The sequence below is a fragment of the Girardinichthys multiradiatus genome, chromosome 17 (assembly GCF_021462225.1).
Source record: "Girardinichthys multiradiatus isolate DD_20200921_A chromosome 17, DD_fGirMul_XY1, whole genome shotgun sequence".
In the NCBI taxonomy this organism is placed as follows: Eukaryota; Metazoa; Chordata; class Actinopteri; order Cyprinodontiformes; family Goodeidae; genus Girardinichthys; species Girardinichthys multiradiatus.
This window is the reverse complement of record NC_061809.1, coordinates 4,649,009-4,662,939: the sequence shown is the minus strand read 5'-3', so window position 1 is coordinate 4,662,939 and position 13,931 is coordinate 4,649,009. Positions and strand designations below refer to the sequence as shown.

At 39.5% G+C, this 13,931-nt stretch overlaps 1 protein-coding gene across 2 annotated transcripts in view; it reads left to right on the top strand.

Moving 5' to 3' along the window:
• The window catches only part of arhgef39 (Rho guanine nucleotide exchange factor (GEF) 39), a 98,231-nt gene that overhangs the window by 16,249 nt on the left and 68,051 nt on the right, over positions 1 to 13,931 (top strand). For both annotated transcript variants that reach the window (XM_047389335.1, XM_047389334.1), the window contains exons 3-4: positions 3,090 to 3,184; positions 8,907 to 9,027. In XM_047389335.1, coding sequence (XP_047245291.1) covers positions 3,090 to 3,184; positions 8,907 to 9,027 — 216 coding nt within the window. The remainder of the gene's footprint in view (positions 1 to 3,089; positions 3,185 to 8,906; positions 9,028 to 13,931) is intronic.

Sequence of the window (13,931 nt, the reverse complement as noted above, 5' to 3'; positions counted from 1 at the left end):
TTTATTCAGTTCCACATTTGTTTTAATCTGAGTATGCTATTTTATACAGTATATTTTACTTACACTGTACATTTCCCTTATTGTAAAGTCTATTCTTATTTTTAATTTTTTTTTACCTTTGTGTATTTCCTTTTTGCTTGTATGCTAGATTTTCCCCGCTGTGGGACAATAAATGATGTTTCTAGTATGTTTAATACCTGCTTTAGGTACTTCAGGTTCTTTTAATCTGACAAACAAGCCTCCTTGGAACAGATATTCTAATTTACTGAATATGACTAGATATTCCAAATGTTACAAATTTTGCATCCTGATAAGAGATTCAGTCTTTTTTATGGAATCTTACTGCAGTAGACCCTTAGACCTGACATAGATCAAAGTGCCCAAGATGCTAAAGGCTAAAGGTTACACAGAGTGTTGGACATATGTATGAGAAAGGCAGAAGTGAGGAAAATGTGGATTTATTGCAAATATCATTTACAAAGTATTTACCAATAACATCATCTCATGATTTCATAGCATTGTGCTGGCCTTTCTTAAAGCCTTCTTGACTTTGAACATGACTGCATGCTTTTTGTTGGATGTATGATTGCTAACAAAAGATGATCATTTTAAGAACCACAGTCTCCTAATTAGATTGATGGACTGATTTCTGTTGAACTGTTCTACAGCTTCTCCAGCTTTTCATGCCAGGGCGAAAATAAACCTGTAATTGCTGTAAAGTAAAGCGTTAGGCTACAAAAACTCTTCACAATGAACTAATATGGATCTGATCACTCTGCAAATAATTCCAAAATTATTACCAGCAAAGAAACTACAGGTCCTTCTCAAAATATTAGCATATTGTGATAAAGTTCATTATTTTCCATAATGTCGTGATGAAAATTTAACATTCATATATTTTAGATTCATTGCACACTAACTGAAATATTTCAGGTCTTTTATTGTCTTAATACGGATGATTGTGGCATACAGCTCATGAAAACCCAAAATTCCTATCTCACAAAATTAGCATATTTCATCCGACCAATAAAAGAAAAGTGTTTTTAATACAAAAAACGTCAACCTTCAAATAATCATGTACAGTTATGCACTCAATACTTGGTCAGGAATCCTTTAGCAGAAATGACTGCTTCAATGCGGCGTGGCATGGAGGCAATCAGCCTGTGGCACTGCTGAGGTCTTATGGAGGCTCAGGATGCTTCAATAGCGGCCTTTAGCTCATCCAGAGTGTTGGGTCTTGAGTCTCTCAACGTTCTCATCACAATATCCCACAGATTCTCTATGGGGTTCAGGTCAGGAGAGTTGGCAGGCCAATTGAGCACAGTGATACCATGGTCAGTAAACCATTTACCAGTGGTTTTGGCACTGTGAGCAGGTGCCAGGTCGTGCTGAAAAATGAAATCTTCATCTCCATAATGCTTTTCAGCAGATGGAAGCATGACGTGCTCCAAAATCTCCTGATAGCTAGCTGCATTGACCCTGCCCTTGATAAAACACAGTGGACCAACACCAGCAGCTGACACGGCACCCCAGACCATCACTGACTTTGGGTACTTGACACTGGACTTCTGGCATTTTGGCATTTCCTTCTCCCCAGTTTTCCTCCAGACTCTGGCACCTTGATTTCCGAATGACATGCAGAATTTGCTTTCATCCAAAAAAAGTACTTTGGACCACTGAGCAACAGTCCAGTGCTGCTTCTTAGTAGCCCTGGTCAGGCGCTTCTGCCGCTGTTTCTGGTTAAAAAGTGGCTTGACCTGGGGAATGTAGCCCATTTCCTGCACACGCCTGTGCACGGTGGCTCTGGATGTTTCTACTCCAGACTCAGTCCACTGCTTCCGCAGGTCCCCCAAGGTCTGGAATTGGCCCTTCTCCACAATCTTCCTCAGGGTCCGGTCACCTCTTCTCGTTGTGCAGCGATTTCTGCCACACTTTTTCCTTCCCACAGACTTCCCACTGAGGTGCCTTGATACAGCACTCTGGGAACAGCCTATTCGTTCAGAAATGTCTTTCTGTGTCTTACCCTCTTGCTTGAGGGTGTCAATAGTGACCTTCTGGACAGCAGTCAGGTCGGCAGTCTTACCCATGATTGGGGTTTTGAGGGATGAACCAGGCTGGGAGTTTTAAAGGCCCCAGGAATCTTTTGCAGGTGTTTAGAGTTAACTCGTTGATTCAGATGATTAGGTTCATTGCTCGTTAAGAGACCCTTTTAATGATATGCTAATTTTGTGTGATAGGAATTTTGGGTTTTCATGAGCTGTATGCCAAAATCATCTGTATTAAGACAATAAAAGACCTGAAATATTTCAGTTAGTGTGCAATGAATCTAAAATATATGAATGTTAAATTTTCATCACGACATTATGGAAAATAATGAACTTTATCACAATATGCTAATATTTTGAGAAGGACCTGTAAAGCTGCAGCGTTTATACAGAGTTGAGACTTTGTATCAATGTGGAAACATTTGGCCACAACTTGACTTTAACAGGGTTTATTTATTTATAATTTATTTTTTTAGTTTCTATTTTTCATTTCATACATATCAAAATGGACATTTCACTGTTGTTTTGCTGTACCATAACTTTTTTTTCTTTTGTCCTGTCCTTATCAGAAAAAACAAATAGCATGTTAGGGTTTTAATTTGGTTTATACTGAAAATGAAATGATTACTAAAAGGGCCTAGCCAGGGTGAATGTGCTTACATACTACCTCAGGATTTCAGTCCAAGCAGCTTCCACCCTATTACTCCTGTTGTGATGATTAGGAGTAATTTTAGGCCCAACACACATTCAGTTTCCTCATCCCATTTTCAGCTTAAATAGATCGAGACCAGAACAGTTTTTGCTTTATTGGTGTTTTGCCAGAACTGTATGCCTTTGTGTGAGCTACGGTATGATAAAATACATACCTCTGGCTTATGAATATTTCATTTTGTTAATGCTTTCAGATAATGCTGAATAATTTGCTCTGTGGGTTTAGATCATTTAACCCATTGTAAATAAGATTTCAATTCATCTTGTATTGTAACAGACCGACAGAATTTTAACCCTTAACCTTTTCCTCATTTGCACTGTTGTTGTTCGTAGGTCTTTGTGGAAATCTTGAAAGCCAAAGGAACCTTAAAGGAGGAAATTAGAGAAGGAATCTTCAGTTCCATTAAATCCATCCTTTCAATGAATCAGTAAGTATTATCTGAGTATTTGAAGGAACTGATTACTGAAAATCATGGCACATGACTTTGTAAATCGATGAGGGTTAGTAGATTGTCTCTTGTGTAAAAACTATGGTGCAGAAAAAGCCTTATTTCATGAAATTGAAGTTCTAATCTTGTTGTGGTACATGAGTCATCAATATTGTGTTGCCGTCTTTGGACATTCACTCTCGTTGGATACCTACAAAATGTCTGGTATGATTTATCCAGGGAATAGTAAATAATGCACAATATCTGTCACTGTGACATGTTCTGATCTGTTTTTTTTAATGATCAGGGCAGAGAAAATTTAAAGTCACCACAACTCTGAATGTAAACACATGTTGATGTTTAGGTGGTAAGAAGTCTAAATATGTGTCTTAAGTTACAGACAGGGGTATGTTTTTTTCAAATTGGGGATCAAACAGCCTCACTGACCCTGATTGTGTCCTATATGATTATGAGAAGTCTATGGTTAAAATTAATACAAATCTTTTATTTCCTAATAATTCTGATTTAAACTGGTAAATATGTGGACCTAATCAAAACAATGTGCCATCCTTGGAAATCTTAGCAGCAGTGCCTTAGGGCTGAAGAGCTGCCACACTTCTGCTGTTTGAGCAGCAGGGGTTTAGACAGTGATTGAGGTTTGATCTGAGTCACATCCAACTCAGCTGTTAGCAGAATGAGTCACGTCTGTTTACATTTAAAATAAATGGATTACATGCTGCTCCCCCCCTCTCCTTGTATGTATATAGATAGATGGATTGATAGATATAGATATATATTAAACAATAAATTGGTTGAGATGAGGAAATCACCGTTACAGGCTTCTACTTAAATGCCCTACTTTCTTGATGTGACCTTTTTTAATTTACTATAAATTTCACCCAGAAATCTAATATCCCATACATTTGGTGAGTATTGTTTTTAAAAATATTTTAGATTCTCAAAAATAGCCCCCCATTTGCTTAGATGAACGCTTTGCGCAATCTTAGCATTCTCTGGTTGAGATTCACCTGCAATGGCTTTTAAAGAGTTCTCAGTTAGTAATAACAATAACGACAAACCATTAAATGAGATGGTGTGTCCAAACTTTTGACTATTAGTGTATGTATACTAGTATATGTATACTGTATATAGTATCTCATAAAATTGAGTACACCCCTCACATTTTTGCAAATATTCCTCAATTTTGTTTTATGTGACAAGACTGAAGGTATGGCACTTTAATACAATGTACAGTAGTCAGTGAACAGCATGTATAACAGTGTAAATTTGCTGTCTCCTTAACATAACTCACAGCCATTTATATCTAAACCACTGGCAACAAGTGAGTATAGCCCAAAGGGAAAAGCAATTTCTATTCACAATTGCACTTTATGTCAAGGCAAGCTGTGGAATTTGTTGTTTAGATGCCTTGGATGATAAGGAATTTGCAGTTAGATTAAGACTGAATTATAAATTACATACTCTGATGAATGGATGAATGGTTCTACAGTTCCCATACATCTTCATTATGTTCCCATTACTAAACCAGTGGTTCAAACATAGTTGCATTATATCTTTTAGAAAGTGGTCTTAGGAGAGACAGTGCCTTACTGCTAGAAGGGTTTAAAACCACTCTTTGATTGATAAACGACTTTGCTCTATCCTGATATGTTGTATAAACCTGTTTAATAATGACCAAAGTTATAGATATTAGCGATAACTAACTTTCAAAATAGATATTTGGATGACTTTACCATGTTTCACACATGAAAACATTAAAGATTACACTGTATGATGTTTAAGTCATAATGGCTTAGAGTTACATGTTGTGAAATGCTTCAGTCTGCAGCTAATGCGTTTCAGTGGATTACGTGCATTAAACCATACTCAATAGCTTCATCTGGAAACTGAATGTCTGTTCATATTTCAACCAAGTTTAATATTTCTGAATGTTCTGGATGTAATTAGAAAAGCTGACCATTTTACAAAAATTATATTTCTTCCTTATATGCTAGCTTGTGTTTACACAGTATCCATAGTTGTGTGTAAAATAATTAAATATTGTTTTGAGTAGTTCAAAATCCTTACAATAGCATTTATTTCTAGATGGACAAGTTCACTGAGAACATTCAACATTCTACTTGAAATAAATACAAGGGTCAAACTTATCACTCTGCAGGAAGTGAAGAAAAATATACAGGTCCTTCTCAAAATATTAGCATATTGTGATAAAGTTCATTATTTTCCATAATGTCATGATGAAAATTTAACATTCATATATTTTAGATTCATTGCACACTAACTGAAATATTTCAGGACTTTTATTGTCTTAATACGGATGATTTTGGCATACAGCTCATGAAAACCCAAAATTCCTATCTCACAAAATTAGCATATTTCATCCGACCAATAAAATAAAAGTATTTTTAATACAAAAAACATCAACCTTCAAATAATCATGTACAGTTATGCACTCAATACTTGGTCGGGAATCCTTTTGCAGAAATGACTGCTTCAATGCGGCGTGGCATGGAGGCAATCAGCCTGTGGCACTGCTGAGGTCTTATGGAGGCCCAGGATGCTTCAATAGCGGCCTTTAGCTCATCCAGAGTGTTGGGTCTTGAGTCTCTCAACGTTCTCTTCACAATATCCCACAGATTCTCTATGGGGTTCAGGTCAGGAGAGTTGGCAGGCCAATTGAGCACAGTGATACCATGGTCAGTAAACCATTTCCCAGTGGTTTTGGCACTGTGAGCAGGTGCCAGGTCGTGCTGAAAAATGAAATCTTCATCTCCATAAAGCTTTTCAGCAGATGGAAGCATGAAGTGCTCCAAAATCTCCTGATAGCTAGCTGCATTGACCCTGCCCTTGATAAAACACAGTGGACCAACACCAGCAGCTGACATGGCACCCCAGACCATCACTGACTGTGGGTACTTGACACTGGACTTCTGGCATTTTGGCATTTCCTTCTCCCCAGTCTTCCTCCATACTCTGGCACCTTGATTTCCGAATGACATGCAGAATTTGCTTTCATCCGAAAAAAGTACTTTGGACCACTGAGCAACAGTCCAGTGCTGCTTCTCTGTAGCCCAGGTCAGGCGCTTCTGCCGCTGTTTCTGGTTCAAAAGTGGCTTGACATGGGGAATGCGGCACCTGTAGCCCATTTCCTGCACACGCCTGTGCACGGTGGCTCTGGATGTTTCTACTCCAGACTCAGTCCACTGCTTCCGCAGGTCCCCCAAGGTCTGGAATCGGCCCTTCTCCACAATCTTCCTCAGGGTCCGGTCACCTCTTCTCGTTGTGCAGTGTTTTCTGATACACTTTTTCATTCCCACTGACTTTCCACTGAGGTGCCTTGATACAGCACTCTGGGAACAGCCTATTCGTTCAGAAATTTCTTTCTGTGTCTTACCCTCTTGCTTGAGGATGTCAATAGTGGCCTTCTGGACTGCAGTCAGGTCGGCAGTCTTACCCATGATTCGGGTTTTGAGTGATGAACCAGGCTGGGAGTTTTAAAGGCCTCAGGAATCTTTTGCAGGTGTTTAGAGTTAACTCGTTGATTCAGATGATTAGGTTCATAGCTCGTTTAGAGACCCTTTTAATGATATGCTAATTTTGTGAGATAGGAATTTTGGGTTTTCATGAGCTGTATGCCAAAATCATCCCTATTAAGACAATAAAAGACCTGAAATATTTCAGTTAGTGTGCCATGAATCTAAAATATATGAATGTTAAATTTTCATCATGACATTATGGAAAATAATGAACTTTATCACAATATGCTAATATTTTGAGAAGGACCTGTATATTAGGCTGTTTAAAAACTAGCCGTCTCTGCACTTTAGTCTTCCAAGTCTAACATTTCCTGTATAACTGAAACATGATTTAGTTTTCCTGCGAATGACTGAAAAAATGTTTACTTGTATTTGAACTGTTTCTTAGAACTGCTTTAAATCTGTGTTACATGGAGTCACCTACTTCTGGAACTTGTGAACAGATATTCCAGACCATGACCATTGGACTATATTCTACATTTCCTTTACAATTTTATGGTTTTGCCTCAGAAACAACATGGTTGATGTTCCCCTGATGTCAGAAGAAACATGTTGGTAATGAAAGATTACTTTAAACCTAAATCTTCCAGGGGTAAAAAATTATTTTGTGATTAACTGTATACCCAATTAAAGTTGTAATAATGGAGAATATCCACTTTTGATTCCTTGTTCATCTGCATCAAATCTAGCTGTATATAAAATAACTTTTATGGCAGTTGCCTTTGTGCTGCTGTTCAAAAAATCTATACTGATCTTGCAAATAAAGAGCATCAAAGCAACTTTATTTAACATGCATTTGAACTGGATTGTTACATAAAACTTATTTTATATTTTGGCATAAAAAGCCTCAAAAGATACATTTGATCAACGCTTATTCCCCCGACTTACATGGGAAACGCAGATATGCACATATTTCTAAGTTTTTGCTATCATTAGTTTACAAATGTTTACAAATGTCTGGATAGAAAAGCATACAAAATGTACAAAAACTCTGATGCCACAAAATCTTTATTTATTAGGCAAAGATAAAACAAAAATGGAAAATCTAAAGTGAGAGAGATGTGTAGTGATAACTAGGTGTAACACGCAAAGTGCTGACGTATATCCATCCTTTTCCTGATGGCCAGACAATTTAATTCCAGTGCAAAATGTGTAAAGAATGTAATCCTTAATTTATTATTTATCATAATGGCTGAGAGATTAAGAACCAAACAGAAAAACAGCCCTTGTCCTTGTTAGAACATCCAAGCAATTCTGCATTTCCTGATTATGTACAGAGTCTACCTAAACATGCATCTTCATTAAAATCTATTCAAATCAACTTCGGTGGCAAAATGTTCCTCTTGGGATGTTTGAACGTAACACGCAGTCAGAAGTCTCTAGTAACATCATTGCGGGAGGTGTGCGTAGTATGTCTTCTAAGTTAAGATAATGAGCTCCTTCACAATTTCAAAACCCTCTGCCTCTGAGTCTATGTTAGAAAAAGTGCCTGACAGGCTGAGCTACTATGTTCCCATCTCCTCAAAACAGTTGTTTTATTCATCGGTTCACCAGACGTGTTTCCTCTACAAAGTGGTCTAGGTTCCCTGAAGGTAGACTTGTTGTCTAGGTCCCAGTAAATGCGTCACCGAAAGAGGGAGGCTTAAGATCTCCCCACTGAACCCTGCCTGCTAAACTACCAATTGGGAGAAAAGCAGGTCTCTGAACTAAGCTTTACCTCTTCACCTTTTAGTAACCATGTTTGCCAGTGCAGAAAAAGCTGATGAAGATGTGTTGTTGCGTTTACCATTCTAAGACAATGTTGTGCTTTAACTTCATTTTCAATGAATTTTGATAGGGATTTAAATACTCAACTACCTGAAACATTCTAACTGTTCCACCACCAGAGCGAGTTCATTTCAGAACATTAACTGCTCAGACTGGAAGCTGTTGTAGACATGAGGATTAAAGGTTTCCTATGAAAATCAGAGCAAGTAGATGCAACAAAACCTTTGGTTAAAAATGCAAAAAAACAACTAATTAACAAGAAAATTAATGCAGAGAGCTATGACTCATGATGTTCAGAATATCCGAAGCAACAGCTTTATGGTAGTTATCAAAAGCCAAATAAATTTGCTTGAATGTTTTAAATTACAGCATTATATTGTTTTGTTCCCTTTTTGCAGATCATTGCTGGTCCATTTGCAGAATGGTTACATTGGGAAAGGCCTGGAACAGTTCTGCTCACATTTGCACCACTACAACACCTATGTGGACAATATCTACAATGCTAACAAAGTCCTTGGGGTAGAGACACTGCATTTACACATATCCATTACAATATTTTACCCTGTTCCAATCATTTGAGTAAACACACAATTGTGTTTTTGTTTAGGGTTACAGTACAAAAGCGAATCACCTTTAGTGCAAATAAATGCCCCAAAATTTGGTAAAATGCTCTTGTTATAAGCTCCCACTAAGTACTAGTTTCACCAGTTTTACCAGATCTAAAAACTAGTGGAGTATGCATACATGGACTATTTATCTACTGCAATGTGCCTGGCTACTGGTTATTTATGAATCATTTCACTGGTGCAAAAATCTTGTTTTTTTGCTTTAGGGTTGTCTCAGTTGAGATAGTTTTGTCCACGACACCGATCGAGTTCAGTTGAGTTTAGTCCATTGCACATACTCACAATCCAATAATACATTAAAGTTAATAAAATCAGTGCTATTTGCTCTTGAAACCTCAGTTGCTTAGGGTGGCTCTAAAATAACATATTACAGGTCCTTCTCAAAATATTAGCATATTGTGATAAAGTTCATTATTTTCCATAATGTCATGATGAAAATTTAACATTCATATATTTTAGATTCATTGCACACTAACTGAAATATTTCAGGTCTTTTATTGTCTTAATACGGATGATTTTGGCATACAGCTCATGAAAACCCAAAATTCCTATCTCACAAAATTAGCATATCATTAAAAGGGTCTCTAAACGAGCTATGAACCTAATCATCTGAATCAACGAGTTAACTCTAAACACCTGCAAAAGATTCCTGAGGCCTTTAAAACTCCCAGCCTGGTTCATCACTCAAAACCCCAATCATGGGTAAGACTGCCGACCTGACTGCTGTCCAGAAGGCCACTATTGACACCCTCAAGCAAGAGGGTAAGACACAGAAAGAAATTTCTGAACGAATAGGCTGTTCCCAGAGTGCTGTATCAAGGCACCTCAGTGGGAAGTCTGTGGGAAGGAAAAAGTGTGGCAGGAAACGCTGCACAACAAGAAGTGGTGACCGGACCCTGAGGAAGATTGTGGAGAAGGGCCGATTCCAGACCTTGGGGGACCTGCGGAAGCAGTGGACTGAGTCTGGAGTAGAAACATCCAGAGCCACCGTGCACAGGTGTGTGCAGGAAATGGACTACAGGTGTCGCATTCCCCAGGTCAAGCCACTTTTGAACCAGAAACAGCGGCAGAGAGGCGCCTGACCTGGGCTACAGAGAAGCAGCACTGGACTGTTGCTCAGTGGTCCAAAGTACTTTTTTTGGATGAAAGCAAATTCTGCATGTTATTCGGAAATCAAGGTGCCAGAGTCTGGAGGAAGACTGGGGAGAAGGAAATGCCAAAATGCCAGAAGTCCAGTGTCAAGTACCCACAGTCAGTGATGGTCTGGGGTGCCGTGTCAGCTGCTGGTGTTGGTCCACTGTGTTTTATCAAGGGCAGGGTCAATGCAGCTAGCTATCAGGAGATTTTGGAGCACTTCATGCTTCCATCTGCTGAAAAGCTTTATGGAGATGAAGATTTCATTTTTCAGCACGACCTGGCACCTGCTCACAGTGCCAAAACCACTGGTAAATGGTTTACTGACCATGGTATCACTGTGCTCAATTGGCCTGCCAACTCTCCTGACCTGAACCCCATAGAGAATCTGTGGGATATTGTGAAGAGAACGTTGAGAGACTCAAGACCCAACACTCTGGATGAACTAAAGGCCGCTATCGAAGCATCCTGGGCCTCCATAAGACCTCAGCAGTGCCACAGGCTGATTGCCTCCATGCCACGCCGCATTGAAGCAGTCATTTCTGCAAAAGGATTCCCGACCAAGTATTGAGTGCATAACTGTACATGATTATTTGAAGGTTGATGTTTTTTGTATTAAAAACACTTTTCTTTTATTGGTCGGATGAAATATGCTAATTTTGTGAGATAGGAATTTTGGGTTTTCATGAGCTGTATGCCACAATCATCCGTATTAAGACAATAAAAGACCTGAAATATTTCAGTTATTGTGCAATGAATCTAAAATATATGAATGTTAAATTTTCATCATGACATTATGGAAAATAATGAACTTTATCACAATATGCTAATATTTTGAGAAGGACCTGTACTTCTCATCAGTATTCCATCATTAGTTTTTTTATTGTGACTCGTCACTAAAACAGTTCAGGATTCTACTTTTCTTGACAGCGTCCCTAAAGGAGTTGTAGGTCAGACTTAGGATGTTGTTCTAACACTTAATTATTTAGTAAAAAAATCTACTAAAATGTTTTAATTATGAGTCACCTGAAACTAGCACAGCTTTATTTTGTTTTGGTTTTAACGATATTGCTGGCACAACAGCAGAGTATATAGTAAACCTGTGTTACAGAAAATGTTTTCATGTGAAGCAGTTTGGTAAATTGTTTTGCTAACCTTTTGAGTTCTTTCTCAGTTTCTATATGACTCATTCGTCAAAACATTTGTAGGGTGAATTAAGACTGGTTTCTGCAAGCACCAAGGTGGCAAGTGGAAAAACTCTCCCTAGCACCACCAAGTCTCTCCTTGAGTTTATGCACTCACATGGACAAATGAAAGCCTAACTTATTAATTTACAGATTTGTATTTATGATAAATACCAAATTATTTTCCTTTCTATGAATTGTAAATTACCTGTACTTGTATGACATTTTATCAAATGAGGACCCCAAAGAGCTTTACACTATAATCAGTCATCCACCTATTCATACACGTATTCACATATTGACAGTGGTGAGCTACATTGTAGCCACAGCTGCCCTGGGACAGACTGACAGAGGTGAGTCTGCCATACAATTGGCGCCACCGAGCCCTCTGACCACCATCAGCAGGGCAAGGGGGGTGAAGTGTCTTGCCCAAGGACACAACGACTGAGACAGAGGTAGCTGTCTCATTCAAAACTATCTTTCATCTACAATGGGGAGAACGAGTATTTGATACACTGCAAGTGGGAACACCTGCAAAATCGGCAAACCATGTAGCCAGCCCTGACACCCGAAGGATCTGGAGCGACAGGAAAACGTCTGATATATGTAATTCCAAACAAAGGTTTCTGTACCAAGCAATAAGTTTTCTTTTTCTGATGTATCAAATACGTATGTCATGCAAAAAAATGCAAATTAATTACTTAAAAATCACACAATGTGATTTTGTGGATTTTTGTTTTAGATTCCACCACTCACAGTTGAAGAGTACCTATGATAAAAATAAAGACTTTTACATGCTTTGCAAGTGGGAAAACCTTCAGAATCGACAGTGTATCAAATACTTGTTCTCCCCACTGTAAAGATTTGTTTTTCCCATGAAGTCCACAAATATGTATATAGTGGGTGAATAAATTGCAATCTGTGTTTGCTGAGTCTGACCACATCATTTTGCCCTTCCTGACTGATTTCTTACACTATTTTCAATCACCTTGAAAGGTTTCTGTGTTCTCAAAAGTAAAAGTGCAAAATCAATGATTACTTCTATAGGGAAGAAATGTATAAACATAAGTTATATGGTCTATTCTCTTCCAAAAATATGGTTCAAATCTGTGCATGACGACATACTCGGGATGGCTGAACTTTTGTCCTTCTCTGTTCTCCAGTTTACAAATAATTTTTGATTCAAAACGCTACTTCCGCCCGCTCAAACGTGGTGTTGATGCGTGTTGTTGTAGTGTGCATTTAAAAAGAAAAATTGGAGGGGTCTGCCACCCCCCCCCCCAGAACCCTCAATGTCTTCATGCAACTTAACTCTTAGAGGTGAGCGCAGGCACCAGTGGTTAGGGTAATAAACTACCCTCCCTCTTGGTGCCATTGACCGCACTCACATGCAAGGCCCTACATGTGAACGCCATGAAAATGTTGTAAATGAGTGTCTAAGTTGTACAATAAAATTGGGGCACAGGCTGCCATGGGACCGCAGAGATGGAAAACCCTTGCGGCACTCAAATGACGCACCTGCACCCCAAGGCCCTACATTGAGTGGTAGTGTGATGGAGCGGGCGGAGGGAGGTGTCTGGGGATGGTGAAGGAAGGACTGGGGGGCAAAATGCCCTGATCCCCAGCCCCGACACCCAGTCCCCCTCCCAAAGGAGCCACCAACCCCCAACAAAAAGGAGCCAGCTGGAAGCATGCACAGCAACGACCAAGAGTGTGGCCCCACTACAGAGAAAAGAGCAGACCAGCCGGCCCAGCACAACCAGAATACACCACACAAAGGAGGGCACATGACCAACATGCCCAACCATCCCCAAACCCACGGGGCAGAGCCGACAGAGCACCCAGTCCCCGATAACTGGCCACAACCAGGCAAGCGGGGTCACAAAACACATCCCACACCAACACCAAGGCCGCCAACAAGAAACACCCAACCCAAAATGGCAGGCCCACTCAAATGCAAGGTTCAGGCCAGCATAGGCACATGCACGCCCAACAGACAAATGAACTGAGGCCACCCTGCCCACCACCATGCCCAAGGGAAAGACGCCAGCCCAGCAAGCAGAAGGGCGGCACAGAGGCCACAGCACGCACTGAAAAGGTGCCCCACCCCCACTAAGTGATGGAGCCCATTTAAGGAGCCCAGAGAGATTGATCTGATGTGGAGGCAGAGGCTGTCTCAAGACTTATATAATCCAACAGAAGGTTTCTGTACTAGTTAATATTAATAAGGTTTTAGTTTTTTCAATTCATGAGGATAGTTTTCTTAGCAATACATAATGCAGTGAAAACCATATGAACTGAATTTCTATCTATGGTGACATCATCTAAGTTGCCCAACAAGCAAACTGAGGGGAAAGGTGAAATATTACATCTCAGACACTTTGATAAGTCTTCACATTTCAGGCACCAGAACCTCTGAACAGGTGTACATAACCATAGTGCGTGGATGTAATTGTCAGGTATATTGCCTGTGCAGTGT